The 21,200-nt window shown below is 45.3% G+C and overlaps 1 protein-coding gene and 1 pseudogene across 2 annotated transcripts; one reads left to right on the top strand and one right to left on the bottom strand.

Annotated features, from left to right (window-relative positions):
• Positions 1-3,714: 3,714 nt before the first annotated feature.
• Positions 3,715-8,389, top strand: LOC136476391 (mRNA cap guanine-N7 methyltransferase 1-like). Of its 2 annotated transcripts, none has more exons than XM_066474207.1 (13): positions 3,715-3,945; positions 4,077-4,222; positions 4,375-4,443; positions 4,566-4,637; positions 4,842-5,039; positions 5,400-5,456; positions 5,873-6,011; positions 7,156-7,220; positions 7,305-7,355; positions 7,563-7,625; positions 7,726-7,849; positions 7,935-7,996; positions 8,067-8,389. In XM_066474207.1, the coding sequence occupies exons 1-13, from the start codon at positions 3,879-3,881 to the stop codon at positions 8,157-8,159; spliced, it is 1,206 nt and encodes a 401-aa protein (XP_066330304.1). In that variant the 5' UTR covers positions 3,715-3,878; the 3' UTR covers positions 8,160-8,389. The 2 variants fall into 2 exon arrangements, with proteins under 2 accessions (XP_066330304.1, XP_066330305.1); XM_066474208.1 differs by having other exon boundaries at positions 4,941-5,039.
• Positions 8,390-9,389: 1,000 nt separating this feature from the next.
• LOC136476390 (uncharacterized) lies at positions 9,390-11,808 on the bottom strand (annotated as a pseudogene).
• Positions 11,809-21,200: the final 9,392 nt, after the last annotated feature.

The following is a 21,200-nucleotide window of genomic DNA, read 5'->3' on the forward strand; positions in this document are numbered from 1 at the left end:
ATGTCTATTTTCTATTGCGTCGGATGCAAAATTCTTGGTGGTTGGCACACTTAAGCAAGGGTGAAGAAGTTAGAGTTGAAATGGAGTTGGTCGAAATGATGCTGGCGTCGGTCTACTGACCGGACGCTGGGTCACTCAGCGACCGGACGCTGAAGGGCTATGTCCGGTCGAGCTGTCAGACGGCACAGTCACTGGGGTTGAGCACCGGACGCTGGTCTACGTTCGATCAAGGTGGACCGGACGCGTCCGGTCGAAAAAACATGCCTCGGGGAGCTTACTGGAAACGACCGGACGCTGGGGCTTCAGCGTCCGGTCAGTTCTGACCGGAGCGTCCGGTCAGCTTTGTAGCCGTTGAAATCTGACGAACAGCATTTGAAGCTGGTGACGCGTGGCGTCCATCGGGCGACCGGACGCTGAGGGCCAGCGTCCGATCGGTATGACCGAAGCGTCCGGTCAGAGCGTGTTTTGCCCAGTGAAGGGGTACAACGGCTCTATTTGATGGGAGCTCTATTTATAGCCCCATGGCCGGCTCAAGGGATAACTCTTGCTCATTTTTATTGACATAACAACCTTGTGAGCTTAGCCAAAGTCCTCCCACTCATCTCCATCATTGATCCATCATCATTGTGAGATTGAGAGAGAATCCAAGTGCATTGCTTGAGTGATTGCATCTAGAGGCACTTGGTATTCGTGTTGCGCTGCGGATTTCGCTTGTTTCTCTTGGTGGTTGCCACCACCTAGACGGTTGGAGCAGCGGTGAAGGATTGGCACGAGTTGGTGATTGTTCGTGGCCGCCTTCAGTGATTGTGAGGGGAGTTGTACCTTCCCCGGCGGAGTGTCGAAAGATAACTCTAGTAAATTGCTCGTGTCATTGAGTTACCTCACTCGTGGGTCAATTCTTGCGGTGTCCTATCGTGTGGACGAGATTTGTGAAACACCTCTTAGCCGCTGAACCACCAAGTGTTGGTCGACACAACGGGGACTAGCGTGTTGGCAAGCACGTGAACCTCGGGAGAAAAATCGGTTGTCTCTTGTCATTTGTATTCTCCCGGTGATTGGCTTGATCTTCATCTTGTGATTGGTTCATCCCCTACACAGCGGTATAATCACCCTACTTACTTGTTTACATTCTTGCAAACTAGTTGATACAAGCTCTTTAGTGTAATTAGAATTGAGAGCTTGCTTTATTATTTACATTCATCTAGTTGAGCTCTTTGGAGTAGCAAGTTTGTGTGCCTAAGTAATCATTGCAACTAGAATTGTTGGATAGGTGGCTTGCAACCCTTGTAGAGCTAGAGCAAGTTTGCATTACGCTATTTATCATACTAATCAAATTGCTCTAGTTAATTTATAGATTTTTAAATAGTCTATTCACCCCTCCTCTAGCCATATTAGGACCTTTCACTCGGGGGCTACATCCAATTAGGAGTACTTTTTTTCAAAAAGATACGCAACCACGCAAAGATCTCACGAAACGCTGTACGGTTTCGCTCAAGAAAGCACTCGGACGACGCTTGTTCCTACTCAACGAGGCTTAAAGGAACAAGACGAGGCTTCCAGAACTCAACCATGAAGTGCTCGGGGGCTTGTCGGTACGGGACCCATGGGATACCCTGCAAGGAAAGGAGAAGGCCTATTCTAATTAGGATTCTTCCCCTATAATTTTAGTAGCAGTATTACTCTGTAATCCTACTAGGAACTCTCATTGTAAACCGACTAGGACTCTGGCCTCCTGACTATATAAAGGAGGGCAGAGCTCCTTAGATGGGGGGTTGGACAGAACAATTGTACACAATACAACACTTGACAATCAATCCAACGCAAAGGCTAACGCCGATTGGACATAGGGCTATTACTCGATCAACGATCGAGGGTCCGAACCAGGATAAATCGACTGTCTCTTGTGTTAACCGTCGAGTTCTGCATACGCTGAAGCCCGAACATACTGCCTCAGGTACCCCCGTGGTAGGCTATCGGTGGTCAAACATCGACACTCGGCTCTCGTTTCGTGTGGTGTCCTCTGGAACCTTCTGGTGTCCGTTTCGTGACAGATAAGCACAATTAATTTTAACATGTAGGTCCACCTTGACGGTGTTATGGATAAACCCTGCAGAAAATACAGATTCATCAAAACTCATGGAATTTGTTAGTTTAAACCCCTAAACTCATGACGATTTATAATAGTTGTTAACTACCGTCAACGAGCTCTCCCAAGCTAACCTTTGCTAGTCCCTTAGCAAAGCTAAACTCAGCAAAAATGGATCAGGAGTTGCTACGATGCTTTTACTCCTCAAAAGTACACGTGCGTTTAAACAGGAATTCTTCTCTGGATTAGAATAAACCGATCTGACTTTAAACTTACCCATATTACCTTCAACCATGGGGCTTCTTAGCCTTCACTTCGGTCTTGAGCAATTGAAAGACAGAACGATTAAATCAAGCACTATGTCTCAAGTTCTTTGCTCAACTATTATTCCGGAGTTTTTTTTTTCCAAAATGAAACTCAGAGCTTCCATTGTATATTACTCTTAAATCTCTCAATATATGTGGTATTTGTGGTTTCTCACCAAGACAATAATGATGTATGGCGCTCTTTTCCTACGACTAAAGCTTATGCGGAGTTCATTCACTCCACACCTATAATCAAGTTTATCATAGAGAAATACTTTCAATGAGAGAATCATAATATAGAACATGAGGAGCTCTATCAAACGAGCCCTAACGAGAAATGGTGTAGGCTAAACATTAACTGCCGGAAAAAAATGATACACATGTGTGCTCATAAGGCTGAATCACTTTACCATACATGAATTCTATACACCATGGAATTTGATAGGGGACCATTGGATTTTCTTGTCCCCGATGGCAATATAGCATAGTTAGTTACAACAGCAAATGCCCTGTTACGTTCGGACTCGGACCAAATATAGCCTGTAGCATTTGAAGTTACATGCGGCTGGCTCTTGCCATCTTCGGCCGGACACCACCGGTACCGTACACACTTGTGAGCGCGATCGCGAGTGGCCCGTGCTCCGCTCACCGGTCGTCACCACTGATCTTCTCGTGATGTCACGCGGACCGACCCAGACGCTCGCGGCGGGCCTGGCCTGCCTGCAGTTGTCGAGCCAGGATTTTAGAGCAAGGTATGTTCGTAAAAAAAATATTTGGATAAACAATATAAAAAATTCATAAGAGTTAAGATATTTGAATTTTAATTACATCTGAACATAGCAAAGGCCAAAGGGATTTGGATTTTGATTACCTCTAAACGAAAAAATCAAATCGAGGTACTGGAGCAGTCGGACTCGCCGGCTCCTGCGACTCGGGTCGTGCCGAGCGAGCAGCTCTGGCTCCGCAGCTGCGGGGAGAGCGGGGCGGCAGGGGGGACAGGGGCGCCGGCGTCGCGAGCGGCCGCGCAAGCGGGCGGGCGGTCTGGCGGCGGCGCGGTGCGATTCCGCGTCCGTCGAACTCGAACATTCCAAGCCGCTGACTACCATACCCCTACGTCTGATGGATTTGGGGAGTGGAAAATTAGAGATTAGGGAGTGGGAAGGCCACATGAGACATTGGGCTGTCCGTCTGTGAGCTGCTTTTCAGTTAGATGTGAATTACAGGTAGAAAATAATGAAGAGTTGCAATTTTAAGACCTTAACTATATTGTACATGTATATATCTCTAACAACTACTAAATTTTTTTCCAAAAATATTGGGTGGGAATACCCGGGTACACCTGTAGATCCGCTCATGGCTGCCTACCCTACCCGGAAGCCCGAACTCGGTCGAATCGGAAGTTCGCAGCTCAACCCTCTACGCCTCAACCCAATTCGAGGCACCGGGGAAGGGAAAGGCTCTGCGTCGTCGTCGTCGTCGTCGGCGGCATGAGCAAGCGGCCCCGTGTCGATCCCTCCTCCTTCGCCTCCGCACCCAAGCGCCGGTACGGCGCAGGTACTCCTCTCGTCGCCTCGCCCCCCCTTCCTCACCCCCACCAATCGTCCGGCCGGCGTCGTGGCCGAGGCGAGGCGGAATACCGCGGTCCGGTGGGGCGGCTAACTAGAGGTTGGGGCTTTGGGTGGCAGGCGGCGGGTATGGCGGGCAGCAGGGGTGCTCGGAGGAGCGGAGCAGCGCGCGGCCGGTGGCGGACCACTACAGCGCGCGGTCCAACCAGACGCTCCAGGAGCGCGAGAGCAGCCCCATCATCAACCTCAAGAAGCTCAACAACTGGGTGGGTTTTAGTTCAATCTAACCGCCCTACCACACTCCATCCCTATTTGATTCCTTGATTGATGAAATGAGGAACCCCTGATGTTTGTATTACATCCTGCCATTACCATGCTAGGCGAATAACCTTCGTTCAATCTGTGTGTGTCTCGGCAGATAAAGAGTGTTCTGATCCAGCTGTATGCACGCCCGGGCCACTGCGTGCTTGATCTTGCTTGTGGGAAGGTAAGCGGTCAGCTGCGGTTACTGTATGTATAGTAGTCAGTAGAAATAGCTCTGGTTCTCGTGCTTGAAATTGGTGCTAAACTGTTAACCATTCACCTATGCTGCTCTGTTTTGTAACGCAGGGAGGTGATTTGATAAAGTGGGATAAAGCCAAGGTTGGGTATTACGTGGGAGTTGATATTGCTGAAGGCTCGGTTAGTTTCCTAACACACCGAGACATATATTCTGCGTTTACAAGTAAACCAGGAGTTGTGTATTATCTGTATATTCAGCTAACCCATTTTTGAGTTGCTATCCTTGATACCTGATGGAATCTCAAGATTTTGATGGCCCTCTGAACATTGATATTTTTCTTTCTTTTGGTGCTCTTGTGTGTTTATGTTTCATGCCTCTTACAGGTCTCAAATTACAAATCAACAGACTCAACACTTTCTGTTGTAATCTCATCGTATGTGCAATGTATTTTGATGTATCTGCATCACTTTGGAGCATTTCAGATAAAAGATTGCATGACCCGCTACAATGGTGACACAGATCAACAACGGAGGAAGAAGTTCAGTTTCCCTGCACGACTTCTATGCACAGATTGTTATGAGGTAAAAGAGAGGAAAATGCTAATTGTTACCCATGACTAACTTGACGGTTCGCTTTTTTGCACATGCAAACCCACTAATAGACTGAACATGTTACCAGGCATATAACCACGGGCTGTTTAAAACAGCTGATCATATTTTGTAATTATGTCAAATTATATGCAAGCATGCGCCCTTGCATAGAACACCTTGTATACTTTTTTATTTACTGAAAATGTGATACAGCCTTTTGCTTTCACATTGTTAGGCAGAATATAGTGTACCTCATAGTTTTGTTGCCTGTGACTTTCTTATGCTTATTACTAAGATTAAAGAGATTGAAGTACAAACAGACCAATTTCTTTTCTTTTCTTTCTTCCATAGGCTCGTTTGGATGAGTATTTATATGAGGATGCTCCTTTTGACATATGTAGCTGTCAGGTGAGGCATCTCGCTTTCTACATTTAGCCATTGATTTTTCATTCCTTCATTTGTTGTCCGGGTTCAACTTTATCCTTTCCTAATTGTCAGTGCGCCTTTTTATTTGTTGAAGCTTCTCTAAATCTACATGGCCACGAATGTATTCATGATAGACAGCTACCATGCAAATATTTTTCCATAAGAAGATTGTTCAGCATTTAGTATCATCGTTTTGCACAATAAAAGAAATGTTACTAATTTACTATTGCGACTAGAATGTTCTTTTAATTGCCCATTCATTGTCAAATCTTCTAAAACCTGTAAGTAATAGCTGACTAATCGAGTAAGGCTATAAAGAGCTTTCCTGTTGTCGGAACAAGAAATTCTCTTCAATCGTACAAACTCTATTATGAATGACTCCTGCTCTACAATTTCAGTTTGCTTTACATTATTCGTGGTCAACTGAAGCACGTGCCAGACGAGCCTTGGCAAATGTGTCTGCATTGCTTCGTCCTGGAGGCATTTTTATCGGGACGATGCCTGATGCGAATGTCATTATCAAAAGGCTTCAAGAATGTATGTCTGAAAGTGACTATCTGGATCTTATGGGTCTGTTTGGTTTCCTGTCTCCAGCCTGGTCAGGCTCCACGAGGCTAAGTTAGACATGTTTGGTTGCCTGAACATGCCTTCTAGCCAGGCCCCCATAAGCCAAATGGGCCTGTTAGCCAGGCTCCAGAAGAATGGAATTGCAAGTCGTTTTCTGGGGGCCAGGCTCGGGCCAGCTCGATGCCGATTCCCGTCACCTCCTCCGCTCGCCTCGTTCGCTTGTCTCCGGCGGTCCTCCCTGCGCTTCGTTCTTCCGCGTCCACCGTCCATGCCACCTGCCACCGGAGTAGACCAAGCCTCTCGCTCGCCCGCGCTCCCTCTGCTCTCTCCTCCGCTCTGGGCCTCCACGACAGAGCGTGCCGTGCCATGGACGCAGTCGAAGCAGGAGCTTCGCTGCTGCTCGCCCACGCGCGCCCTCGCGCCATCTCAGCACCGCGGCCACCCTCCTCCACCTCCCTGCGTCAGCGGCTCGCGTTTTGCCGATGCCTGCACAGGAGGACGACGACGAGGAGCCGGTGCTGCTCGCGTTCCGGCAACGACCGCGCCAGTCGATGTGCGACGCCCGCTGGAACTCCAACCGGCGGAACAAGCGAGCTGCGACTCCAATCGACTGCTCGACGCCTAGGAGAAGGAGCTGCGACTCCAACCTGCTACACATTGACCAGCTCCTTGCCGCTAATCCTTGCCCAGGTGCTCGCCAATCCTTGCCCAAGTGTTCGCCAATCCTTGCCGCATGCACAACCGGCCGGAATCGGCCATGCCGGCCATCTCCCCTGCTTCAATTCGCAGAGAAGGAGCTACGTCGTGGTGCTCACCACGTGTTCGACGAATTGTGTCAAAGGTGGTGAAGTTACCTGCACAAAGAAGAGGTGACTCTATCCAGGCCAAACCAGCCAACCAAACACACTGGTTGCTAGCCAGGCTTAGATTGTGTATGCAACCAAACAAGTCTCTCTTGGCTTGCTAGGGACAGGCTTGAGCTAACCTGGCTTATTTCCTAGCCAGGCTAGAAGAAAGCCAGGAAACCAAACAGACCCTATGTTGGCTAACTTTATCACCACCTTGCTCTTGCTGTAACCTGTGTGATAGTATAAAACTCTTTTGCTATGCTCAGCTGAAGGTTTGGAATTTGGGAACAGTGTTTACTGGATTAGCTTTGGTGAAGAGTATGCTGAAAAGGTAATTTCTGCTCCATTATTTTATAACATCTTCCTTATTTTTGTTAGTTACTGATTCAATCATTTTGATTCGATGATGCTGTAGAAATTCCCTGCATCCAGACCTTTTGGTATCAAGTACAAGTTTCACTTAGAGGTAACAGTGGGACAGTTTTTCCTTAATTTATGCATAGTATTCCTTTTAGTTTAATATGCTTCAAAAGGGTAATTAATCTTGGCACTAGTTTCTCTTAATTTTTTGAACTTAAATATTGACAGTCAAGTTTGAGTACGTATCTGTAGTTCCTTCTGTGTTGATAAATTAAAACGAAGTGCTGTAGTAAATTTCTTCTGCAACTTGCAGGATGCTGTTGATTGCCCAGAATGGCTTGTTCCATTCCATCCCTTCAAGTTACTCGCAGAGGAGGTACTGAGTTGTTCTCTTGCTTTGACGGTGACCAAGTACTGCGTTTGCCTCAACAGACAGAAGTTACTAGTCACTACACATTGTTTTTGATGCCTTGCAGTATGATCTTGAGCTGGTTTTGATGAAGAACTTCCACGAATTTGTACACGAGTATTTGCAAAAGCCAGAGTTTACTGAACTGATACGGAGGCTGGGTGCCCTTGGTGATGGAAGGCAGGACCAAAGTAATTTCACACTGAATCTTGAAGATTGGCTACCCTTGAATGCTGTCAGTTTTCCCCATCTTATAACAGTAAAACGTAATTGCAGGTACACTGTCACAGGATGAGTCGGAGGTTTCCTATCTGTATCTTGCATTTGTCCTTCGGAAGGTACCGTGCAATTCACAGTTTCCAGTTCTGTTAACATTAGATGGTTTGGTCACACATTCACCTTTTGCAGCGAGGTCAACCATCAACCCAGCGGATAGCGAACAACACAAACAAAGGGAAGATGTTCCTCACCGAGGGCGACATTGAGTTTCTTGGGATGTAAGCAGAAGTCTACCCTTATAGAGCTTTGCTAACAGCTTGTCGACTCTATGCTCCACATAGCGTGAAAGAAAATTGTAACTTTAGTGTCTCACTGTTCACAAATTATTTATTTCTCCAATTTGTATCTGTTGTATAACTTCACAAATTTGAATGTACAAACAAAAGGACTCGTAATGCAATTTTGGTGGAATGAATGAACAATAGTTGGAGCGGTTGCTCGTCAGCTTCAAAGATGCACTCACAAAATATACTTGTGTGCACGCATTTTTTATTATGTACTATTTATTTACTCGAAGTTTTGTAGATGGGTTATGAACGTAGCATATATTTTGTTTTGGACGCATCTTTTTTCAGGGAATGCCATTCGGCGAGCTGTATTAAGCTCATAAGAATAGTTACATCGTTCACTATGAATTCAAAAATAGAACTAATGAGGCTCAGCGATCCAAATATAATTTTGTTTCGAAATGAAAGCTCGTCTAGCTAGCTTATGTGCTACTGGGTTGGCATTCGTTAGACAATGGTCAATGGAGACATCGACGAAATCCCTGCACAAAAGAAAGCATCATACATTGTTTCGGACGCATCTTAAAAGAACGTTAGGTGTGCTGAGGCCGTTAAGAATCCAAGAATCTGTCCAGGTGAATTGTCAACTCCTGAAACCAATGGTCAGCTGCATTCCAAATGGGCTAATGGGCATGCTCTCCCTGTACCGGAATCTCTGGGACAAATGGTCAGCTGCATTCCAAATGGGCTAATGGGCATGCTCTCCCTGTACCGGAATCTCTGGGCCGTAGCAACACGACCTTTCCAGCTAGAGAGAGGTGATCAGCTGGTTAGCTGAGTGTGAGCGCTTGCGTTAAGCTTTAGTACCAGCTCGGTTATCTGCGAAGAGCAAGCACAAGATATAAGCTCGGTCCTAGGAGAGGTTAGCACGACCTTACTTGAACAGGATCTCTTCTATGGGCTCTTACGAATAAGGAAGGCAAGCACTGAAGTCTGGTTGATCATTCCTTCTAGGCTTGGTATAGTTCAGGGTGGCGTTGTCTGACAGACTATTTTTACATATTTTTTTGCCCATTCAGCATTCGCGTGGCAAGATCAGTTCAGGTTTCAGCAGACAAACGATGTTATTATACTATAATTAGCAATTTTAATAATCAAGCACAACATTTGGCTCTTATGGTGTCTGCACATCAGAAGTTTAGAAACCAAGATACACACAAAATACTAGAGCATAGATAGTCTTTTATTGTACTGTTTCCAAGGATAGACGAGTAATTTTCGACAGATTTAAAGCACGATGGGTCCCAGACAGGTACTCATAAGCTATCATGCCCTCTTGAACAGAACAACTAGGATGACCCCTATGGCGAGAGCCATGAAGGATCCGCCGACAGCCATCTCTGTTGCAGAAAGGCCCTTCTCAGCTGAAGGGCCTGTTCCATCCTGGGCCTTGGCCGAGTCGAACAAGTCCTTGAAAAAGTCGGTTATATTATAGACCACATCCATCACTCTCTTCTTCGCATTGTCCACAAAATCAGAGAAAGGTGAGCCAGTGGGGAGTTCGCTGTGGGATGCATTTTCAGAGGTGGCGTCTTCAAACTTCCCTAGCGACTCTACTGTAGCGGCTTCTTCAGGGAATGTCTCAACTAGAGCTGTATCATAGCAGAGGACAACAACAATTGTCAGTACAGGTTGGTAGAAATGATAAATGCGATACGTATAACTTTGGCTAAAGAATCACTGAGGTACATACTTGTCTGGTGATTCTTGTAAAATTCCATAACCTTCTCATTCTTCAATACTGCATCCCAGACATTTCTATCTGATGCAAGGGACGCTACAACACTCTAGAGATCAAGAGTCAAAACAAACAGTTTCAGTGAGAAACATAACAGATGATATCAGAACAAATTAATCTAAGTGATCCATTGCGGTACGGCTACATGATCATCAACTAGTATAAACTATGTGATACAGAGCTATCCTACATATGTAAACTGTGTAACTGAAAAGCGAAGACTGCCCACAGAACTCATTATTGCAGACCAGACAGGAGCAACAAATAAACATATGTCAAAGGGTTTCTTCTAAGTTTATAATTATAGCACATCAAATTATTGGCAACGCAATTATTATCCTAACAAAATTCAAGAAACTAGGTAGCACTGTATGAAGGTTGACGTGTGTGACAAACAATTTGTGGCATCTATAGGGTGACAAATAATTGATTTCCCCAAATGAGTAGTGCAGTATGTTTACAGGGACCATTGCACAAACCTGAGCCTCCGGGCTTGATTTCAGCAATGTAAAAGCTTGGACCACATGTCCAGGGCATAGAAGGAATTATGGCATCGGTTGCCTGCTTATTAAACTCTTTATCCTGTTCCTTAACAACCTCCACTGGAGACTCATTGAAATAAGCCCTGTAACAAATTATTTTGTGAGGATAGGGTGAATATGCATGCACCAAATGTGAAGCAAAGTATTTCCTGTGCAGATGCAACATATTGTAATGGCATCGAAGTGTTGTTGAGGGCATCAATAGACATGTATGAAAAGGTACAGGTGCCACAGAGCATCACACTTGCATAGTTGAGTATGTATAGATGCACATGGATGAAACATGTATACGACAACTAAGTGGGTAGGAAGCTTTCTTCGATGTACATGTACGTAGGCTGCATGAACTAGACAATTTGAGTGAACTGAATAGCAAGCATCGGATTCTCCTTTCCAATAAATCTATTGCGTTGTTAGGCCTAGGGTTCTTATCACCAATTGGGGAATCGAATCCCATCGCCTAATATAACCCTATAAAAGCCTAATCAGATATTCAGATGCTTCCTCAATCCCGTCAAAAAGAATTATTTCAGCCAAACATGTCAGGATGAATACATCGTAAAAGAAAAGCTCCAGCAAGCCAGCTAACGAAAATCAAAATCCCAATTCCCAACCAATTAGTCAACTGCAAAAATCTTTCCTTTCCATCCAATTCGACAAAATTCACAGAGGGGAAGTGCGAAAGACGCGATCTTTTCACCTCTCTATGGCGTCCCTGAGCTCAGTCGTGGCCTCCTCGGCCTCCTCCCTCGACGGCGGCGCGAAGACGAGCCTGGGCTTCGCGGCCGCCGCCGTGGCCTCCCTCTCCGCCACCACCGCCGCCGCGGCGTCGTCCCTCCAGTCCGCGAACTCCCAGTCGTCCAGCTCCCAGGACGCCGCCCACTGCGCCGCGGCGGGGGGCACCACCTCGCCACCGGAGGCGGAGACAAGAGGCGCCGCCTCGGAACCCGCGGCGGCGGAGGCCGTGGCGAAGGCCGGCGCGGCGTGGCGGAACCGGCCGCCCTTCGACGCCGCCGCCGCCGCGGCGCCCCCGGCGATGCCGACCTTCGCGGCGGTGCGCATGACTCCTCCCCCCATGGTGATGGCGACCTCGCGCTCCTCTCGGTGGCGTCGTGTCCCCCCTCCCTAGCTTCTCGGTCCTATATGTGTGGGGGAAACTGCAGAAGAAACCTTTGAAGTCGATTGGTAGCGTAGATAAGGTCTTTTGCTGCGACACAAGTGCTGAGAAGGGTCGAACTGTGATTGTTAATCTAGATAGGGTGTTTTATGGAAACGCTGGTAGGAAAGATCCCGTCCCGTATGAATCGAATGGGAGAAGGCAGGCGGAGGGCTATGGGAATTTTGTGGAAGCAGATAAGGGCGCAGTTGACTTCGACGCTAAGTTATCTAAACGCGGATAGATGGACAGTCGATGACTTGTGGGGTGCCTGCCCCCTTCTGTCAGACAGACATGGTCAAGCATTTCATCCCAAAGGGTTTGTAATTAATTATCTATTTTTAACATTATTAACAAATAATTCTAGGATGAAGAAACTGGAGAAACACTAACCAATAGCACATAAGGAGAAAAAAAGATATTTTTACCGATCCGCGTGGTGAAAGGTTATTACCGTATATTTTGGTGATATAAGTAGTCCATCCGCTAGAGACTTTCAAAAGTTAGCACTCTTTCATATGATCTTTCGATGAAGTTGATTTCTATATGAAATGTAGCAGTTGATGTAGGTTATAACTTTGTACTCCCTGTAACACCCGAAAATTTGTAGTAGCTAAATTGATTTACTTTTATTTGTGTGAGCATGTAAACATAGGTCAAATAAAATAAAATCAATGTCAAAGTTAAATACATGCTTGAGCATTCATGCTGGTGCATATTTTGTGTTGAATTGATTTGGTTTTGTTTGATTTCGAAAGAGAATTCAAGTTATTTTGAAAAGGATTCTAAGTGCTTGATAAATAAAAAGAAAGAAAAAGAGAAACCCTGTTTTCACTGTTTCTGGCCGAAAGGCCCATCCCTCCTTGCTTTCAGCCTGCTCGGGCGCTTGGCCATTTCGTTCCTCCAGGCCCAACGCAGTTGCCGGCCTTCCCCTCCTTCTTGGGCCGAGGCCGAGGCCCAGCCGCGGGCAGCAGCCGCCTTTTTCTTCCTTGTGCCGCCGACCGCCGGGGCCGCACCCTTCTTCCTCCTCCGACTCGGCAACGAGCCAGGCTTTATCCCGAACCGGACGCCGAGTTCTCGCGTGTGGCCGTTCGCGTCACCCGTCTCCCCTATATAGTCCAAGAGCCTGCGTCCGCGACGCCTTTGGCAACCCTAAGCGAACCGCCGCCATCGTTTTCCGAGCTCGAGTGCAGCCGCAACCCTATTCGGCCGCCACCGAGATTAATTCCGCCGCTTTGTCATCTTCGGAGCCGCCGTAAGAAGCAAACAAGTCTCGCATCGTCATCGTGAACTCCTCGCGTCATTTATTTTGGTTCAATTTTGCTTATCTCAGGACGCCACCGTGCACAGGTCTTCTCCGTCCGCCATCCGCTGCCGCACGTCGTTCGCTGTCACCCCCCGGACACCATCTTCGTCGCTGGTGAGTCCGTCGTGTTCCCCTCTTTCTTTTGGTACCGGCCCCGCCTAGTTTGGTGACCGGAGTCGCCCTAACCAGCAACGCCGGCGAGGTTCTCGCAGTCGGCAATGGCCGCCGCCGCGGTCTGCCTCCGTTCCGGCCGACAGTGCCGCCTCCCCCTTTCCCCGATTTAATCTGGGCCATTCAGATTGGATCCAGCGGCTGACTAACCCCCGTACCCTTTCGGTTGGCATTGTTGTTAAAGAGACCCTGCCGTTTTTAAATATAGAACCCGCCGTCCCTTGGCGTATTCCAGTGAATACGTTTTCTCGTTTTGAAAACGTATTTTCCAATTTGCAGATTCAAATAGAAGTTCTAATTAATTACAGTTTTGCCACTACCTTTAATTGCTCATAACTTATTCGTTTTAACTCCAAATTGGACCATTCAACTTGCGTTAGATTCGTCTTTTCGAGATCTATCTGTTCATATAGGTTGCCACCATGTTTTTGAACTTTAAATTTTGAGTTTATATTTAATCTATTTCTTTAATAGGAAAACTTGTTTTAATCATAACTTTCTCGTCGTAACTCCGTTTTTCGTGATCTTCGCGTCTATACGATCGTAGTGACAAGTAGAATGTTTTCATGCGCTTTTCAAACTGTTTTTATCGCTGGTGGTGTACTGTTCTAATTAAATCTATTTGTTTGCCTCGTGTATGATTGCTCGGATGATTGTATGTTGCTGCTTGGTGTTGTTGATCGAGTTTAGACGGTGAGGTTTACGTTGGTGAACAAGAGAACTTCTACGACCAGCAAGACTTTCAGGAGAACTTTGATCAAAGCAAGTATAGCTAAGGACCTTCCTTGTTGTCCTATTCATGACGCTCACTAAAATACATATGCATGTGTCTTCCTTGCTACCTATGGTAGGATTTCCTAGAATTTGATCTTGAATACCTTGAAAACCTGGATTTATGCATTTGGGTAGTGTTACGCTAGCGCTAAATAATAACCATGATCTTGATACTTGACTGATAATTGAGCTTTAAACAATTTAAGATGACTTGCTAGCAATGACAGGAGGGTTTAATTCCCTCTCCTCAAGGACTTGTTTGTAAGTGATCATCCGGGACTTAAAGTACAGCTGTGAGGGCTACATGGCTCTGGCTTTAGTTGCTTGGGAGACCTTTTCTAGCAGGCTTAGAGGATACTGCGAGTTGGGTCTAGGACAACCTCTATCCTGTTGTGCCTTGCTATGGAAGCGGCCCTTTTTTTTTGGAAGGGGGGTTCCTATATCCGATGACCCTGCGGCCCTTCCCGGTTAGACGAACTTCTGAGTAGTTTTATATGGTGTTCGGTGTTTGGACGTAATTAACCCATACATTTGAACAACATGACTCACAGTGAAAGTGTACACCTCTGCGCAGAGTTAATAACTGGTATACTAGCCGTGCTCACGGTCACGAGCGGCCAAGGGATTCTTACACCATAAATGAGCTCTTGATTAATTGTGCTTAACTAAGTTGTCTTTAAGCTAATTGATGTCTCAGTATAATGATCATGTGTTATGGGAATTATGGTACTACCTTGTTGTTAATAATTGCTAAACTTGATGATTACTTAAATGCTAACCGCAGTAAACCAGTGTCAGCTACTTGAGCCTCATGAACCCTCAGTTATCTTGTTAAGTACGACATGTACTTATGCCTTGCTTTACCTTTTATGTTGGAAAAATCCCGGATGGGTAACAGATCAGGAATGGATTGAAGATTACCGTGATGAGTATTAGGCTTGGTGTTCACCAGTTGACGTCCCTGTTGGAGCTTCCGCAAGAGAGTTATCTTAGTAGTTATTATATTTATGTTTGAGACTATGTGTTGAATATTTATTCGCTATGTAATAAACATTGTGATGGTACAATTTACAATTTGTCTACTTATGTGTGCGACCGTTCCTGGGGTGCACATAAGACTTTTATACATCCTCTTTTGTTCTTAAAATTGGGTGTGACAGATTGGTATCAGAGCATTGTTGACTGTAGGACGCAAGCCTAGTTAGAATGGCCGTTTTTAGCTTCCCTTGCTTCACTGGTTTCATGCTTTCCACCTCGATCTTGCTATCTGTTAAGTTTTTTTTTGTGCTTCTTTTGTCTTATTCTATTATAAAATCAATTGATCCTATTCTAATTAATTTGAAACTTCTGTAGATGACACGTGACCGCAAGTCTTCCCGCTTGTATGTTGAATGCTTTCAACCACAGCGTGCTGTGTATGAACCAATGGAGCCTAGAGAGGACGTCCAGAGGAAAAACAGGAAGATTGAGGTTGGAGAAGAGGTCCATTCTTCTTCAACTCCGATAGCTCAATCCCCAGCACGTGTGGAGGCCATTGACTTGACCAACGATGATGAAGATGAAGTACTCCAGCCACTGCCTCGTATAGGTTGGACTGACAAGTCAAGCATCAAGGAGCCGGATGACAATGCCTTCTATCATGACTTGCTGACATTGCTGTTGGAGTATTATTATCCAGACCTACAAGCCACTCTGGAGTATCACACTACGGAGCACAGTCACCCCCTGATTGGTTCATCTTGGGATACTCGGTTGCTGATCAGGACGCCGAATACTCGCAAGATAGATGCAGTTGTCACCCACCGTGTAAGTCGAGCTACCGCGGAAAGAAGCATGGAGGATGCTGCTTCCATCGCACTTGCCTACTACCGTGGCCGTCTCTCTGATGATAAGAAGGACGATGGACTTTTGTATTACCCATGCTATCTTCCGAAGGAAAATAGTTGGACCATAGAGGTCGTGGTAAAAGGATCGAAGACTCTTGAGGCCACCGTTGAGTTAAACCGTGAACTTACAAATAAGGTGGGAGCGTTAGAAGGAGAGCTGATGAAGGCACAAGACATGATCAAAGAATACCAGAAAGATATTGATGGCCTAAACGCTGAATTAGGCCGTCCCAAGCTGTTTGAGAAGCTAGATGAACCCTCCACCAAGAAGAACGCCGCCCCTTAAGTTTATGAAACCACTGTAATGGACACGTTTTAGTATCGGGAGTCGATTCGAGTCTTTTAAGTGTTTGTGAACTATTGGTGTGCTTGCTGAATTATTATTGTGATATATGTGTGATTTGGATCTTTGTGTTGAGTGCTGGAACCTTGTGGGCATGTCCACGAGTTCCTTAGTTAAAAATATTAAGGTTAAAAGTGCTATAATATATGGTTTGGGTTAGTCTATCATGTCTCTGTGCTTGCTGTTTTCTGGGACAGTCTGTGATGTTCTGGTTATAACTTTTCACCTGTTCGAGCTATGGACATGAAATTTTTGTGGGAATAAATAGACCTTTGTATCTTTCCAATGCCGCAAGAACCACCTCATTATCGATTCTGGATTAAAAGTTATAACGGTTGCAAGCTGAAGTCTCTATGCTGTCTGGAATCTGAGAACAGTTTCTGTTGTGGTCTGTTTTTGATTAACGTAATGTCAGAATCAGAAAATGTGGTCTAAATGAAAGTTGTAGAAAATTTCTTAATCTTTCCAACCGTATAAAGATCATCTTATTTGGATGTACGGAACTCGAGTTATGGCAGTTTTTCTGACCTGCTGATTCTGCATCACGCCCAGAAATTTTCAGAATTGCCTATCTCTTACATATTGGTGATGTTTCGTGTTGGATTTCAGATGTCTGGCCGTGGAGGAAATAGAGGACGTGGGAGAGATGCTCCACCACCCCCACCACCACCCATGACCGCAGCAGAGGTGTTGGCGATGCAAGGACAGTTCATGCAGTCCATGATGCAGTTCTTTCAGAACCAACCGATTGGAGCGCCAGCCCCTCCACCACCGAGAGACAAGCGGAGGGAATTCATGCAAGGACATCCTCCAGTTTTCTCTCATGCCGCTGACCCCTTGGAGGCAGGTGATTGGCTACGCGCAGTGGAGAAACAACTCAACATCGCTCAGTGTGATGATCAACAAAAGGTGTTGTATGTATCGGGACAGCTTCAGGGAGCAACTCAGACTTGGTGGGAGTCATATCAGTCTGCTCGTCCCAACAATGCTCCTGCCATCACTTGGCTAGAATTTGTGAGGGATTTCAAGGCACACCATATTCTAGATGGTTTGATAGAGCTCAAGCAGGAGGAATTCAGGTCTCTCAGGATGGGTTCTATGTCTGTCAGTGAGTATCACGACAAGTTTGCTCAGTTGGCTCGCTATGCTCCTAATGACGTGAGGGAGGATGCAGATAAGCAACGTCTCTTCCTCAAGGGAATCTACTATGATCTCAGGTTGCAGTTGGCTGGTAACACGTATGCTAATTTCCAGCAGTTGGTGAATCGCGCTATTGTGCTTGACAATATGCGATTGGAGAGGGACAGGAAGAGAAAGATGAAGGGACAGGCCTCCGGAAGCAACACACGCCCGCGCTACAATAATCAGCAAAGGTATCAAGGTCCAGTCAGTCTGTGGAACCGGGGTCAGTTTCCACAACACTCTCAGAACCAACAGCAGAATTGGAACTAGCGTGCTCCGCCACAAGGGGGCAATCAGACTCCACGCCAGGGAACGCCCAAGAGCACCCCGATGAAGAGTAGTGCACCTAGTACCCCCAATAGGTGTTTTCGGTGTGGAGATGTGGGGCATTATGCTAATCATTGCCCACAGAAGCCGAATCAACAGACACCTCAGAGGCAGAATAGCAACCAGAAGCCCACGTACAACACGGGAAGAGTGAACCATGTGGCGCCTGAGAGTGTGGATGGTGCACCAGAAGTTATGATGGGTACGTTCAACATCAACTCTATCCCTGCTAATGTTCTTTTTGACTCTGGAGCTTCGCATACTTTTATTTCTCAAGCATTTGTTAGAACACATAGCATACCTTTAATTGCAATGAAGACTCAAATGCTAGTAAACTCACCGGGGGGATCAATACCAGCTGCACATTGTTGCCCTTCAGCAAGTCTTACCTTAAGGGGGGTAGACTTCACAGTCAGTCCTATTGTGTTGAGAACCTTTGGGATCGATGTGATCCTAGGTATGGATTGGATGAAGGAACACCGAGCTGTGATTCAGTGTCAGGAGAGAGTTGTGGTAGTGACAACACCAAAGGGAGAACGAATCAGTGTTAGCGTGACAGTGCAACCACCACCAACAGCTATAGTGAATCAACTAGATGATGATGCTAATCCCCAGGATCGTGTTGTGGAGGAATTCCTAGATGTCTTCCCCGATGATTTGCCAGGTATGCCACCTGACCGTGATATTGAGTTTATAATTGAATTATTACCTGGTACTGCACCTATAGCTAAGAGACCATATAGAATGGGGGTTAACGAATTAGAAGAACTTAAGAAACAATTGAAAGAGTTGTCAGAGAAAGGTTTCATACGTCCTAGTGCATCACCTTGGGGAGCGCCTGTGATCTTTGTTGACAAGAAGGATGGAACACAGCGTATGTGTGTGGATTATCGATCTCTTAATGAGGTAACTATCAAGAACAAGTACCCATTGCCTAGAATTGATGACTTGTTTGACCAGTTGAGAGGTGCTTGTGTGTTTTCTAAGATTGATCTGCGTTCTGGTTATCATCAGTTGAAGATTCGGAATACTGATATACCAAAAACAGCTTTTACTACAAGGTATGGGTTATATGAGTATACAGTTATGTCGTTTGGTTTGACCAACACACCTGCCTACTTTATGTATATGATGAATAAGGTGTTTATGGAGTATCTTGATAAGTTTGTGGTAGTATTCATTGACGATATATTGGTATTCTCTAAGACTGAAGATGATCATGCTGAACATCTGAGATTGGTGCTGCAGAAGCTTAGAGAGCATAAGTTGTATGCTAAGCGTAGTAAGTGTGAATTCTGGTTAAAAGAAGTCTCTTTTCTTGGACATGTTGTTTCTAATGGTAGTATAGCAGTGGATCCAGGCAAGGTGAAGGATGTACTGAATTGGAAGCCACCTACTGATGTAAGTGAGATCCGTAGCTTTCTTGGTTTAGCTGGTTATTATCGAAGATTCATTGAAGGTTTCTCCAAGCTTGCTAAACCCATGACAGCCCTGTTAGAGAAGAATGCTAAGTTTGAGTGGTCTAGTAAGTGTCAAGCTAGTTTTGAAGAATTAAAGAAGCGATTGACAACAGCTCCAGTGCTGATTTTGCCTGATCTAAATAAGAAGTTCTCTATCTATTGTGATGCATCTCGTCAAGGATTGGGATGTGTTCTTATGCAAGAGGGTAGAGTTGTTGCTTATGCATCTAGACAGCTGAGGAAACATGAGTTGAATTATCCTACTCATGATTTGGAGTTAGCGGCTGTGGTTCATGCCTTAAAAATCTGGAGACACTATTTGATTGGGCATAAGAGTGATATCTTTACCGATCATAAGAGTTTGAAGTACATATTCACTCAGACAGATCTGAATTTGAGACAACGTCGTTGGTTGGAACTAATCAAGGATTATGATCTAGAAGTGCACTATCATCCTGGTAAGGCAAACGTGGTGGCCGATGCTCTTAGTAGGAAGAGATATGACAATAGTTGTATCAAGGGACCTGAGTCAGAGAAGTTATGTGAAGAGTTGAAACACTTGAATCTTGGTATAGTTGCAAACGTTATGGAGGTAGAAGTGACTCCTACATTAGAGCAGGAAATACGTAAAGGTCAGTTAGAGGATGAGAAGTTAAAAGAGATCGCAGAGAACGTAGTGATTGGGAAAGCACCCGGATTCACTATAGATGAGAATGGTACTTTGTGGTTTGGGAAGAGGATTTGTGTGCCTGAAGTGAAATCTATTTGTAATGCAATTCTGCGGGAGGCACATGAGTCAGCTTACTCTATTCATCCTGGAAGTACTAAGATGTATCTAGATCTTAAGGAAAAGTACTGGTGGTATGGATTAAAGAGAGATGTGGCTGAGTACGTAGCTTTGTGTGACACATGTTAGAGAGTGAAAGCTGAGCATCAGAGACCTGCAGGATTGTTGCAACCGATGAAGATCCCAGAGTGGAAGTGGGAAGAAGTTGGTATGGACTTCATAGTAGGATTACCCCGTACCTAGAAAGGTTATGATTCAATATGGGTAATTATGGATCGATTGACTAAAGTTGCTCACTTTCTACCTGTTAGGACTACTTACGATGGGCCAAAATTAGCAGAGCTATACATGGAAAGAATAGTGTGTCTGCATGGGGTTCCAAAGAAAATTGTGTCTGATAGAGGATCACAGTTTACCTCTCACTTTTGGAAGCAAATCCACAGTTCTTTGGGTACAGAGTTGAACTTCAGTACTGCTTATCATCCTCAGACAGATGGGCAAACAGAAAGACTTAATCAGATACTAGAAGACATGTTGAGAGCATGTACGTTGCAGTATGGTACTAGTTGGGATAAGAGTTTGTCTTATGCAGAGTTCTCATACAACAACAGCTATCAACAGAGTCTCAAGATATCACCATTTGAAGCTTTGCATGGGCGTAAGTGTAGAACACCCTTATTTTGGAATCAAACAGGTGAAAGTCAAGTGTTTGGACCAGATGTGCTTAGAAACGCTGAAGAGCAAGTGAGAAAGATTAGAGAGAATCTGAGAGTGGCACAAACCCGTCAGAAGAGTTATGCTGATAATCGAAGGAGAGAATTAGTTTTCGAAGAAGGAGATTATGTGTACTTGAAGGTGTCACCAATGAGGAGTGTAAAGAGGTTTAACATGAAAGGAAAGTTAGCACCGAGGTATGTTGGTCCTTTCAAAATTCTAAAGAGACGTGGAGAAGTGGCGTATCAGTTGGAATTGCCTGAAAGTTTATTAGGAGTGCATGATGTGTTCCATGTTTCTCAACATAAGAAGTGTTTGCGTGTGCCTGAGGAGCAAATACCATTAGAGGAACTTGCTGTTAAGGATGATCTGACATATGAGGAGTTTCCAATTAAGATTTTGGATATAGCAGAGAAAGTTACAAGAAGCAGAACAATTAGGATGTGCAAGGTTCAGTGGAATCGGTATTCGAAAGCAGAGGCAACTTGGGAAAGAGAAGATGAATTGAGAAAGACATACCCGCAGTTGTTTGAGTAAGCATAGCCTAATCTCGAGGACGAGATTCTCTTAAGGGGGGTAGATTTGTAACA

The sequence above is a fragment of the Miscanthus floridulus genome, chromosome 8, assembly GCF_019320115.1.
Source record: "Miscanthus floridulus cultivar M001 chromosome 8, ASM1932011v1, whole genome shotgun sequence".
Classification (NCBI taxonomy): domain Eukaryota; kingdom Viridiplantae; phylum Streptophyta; class Magnoliopsida; order Poales; family Poaceae; genus Miscanthus; species Miscanthus floridulus.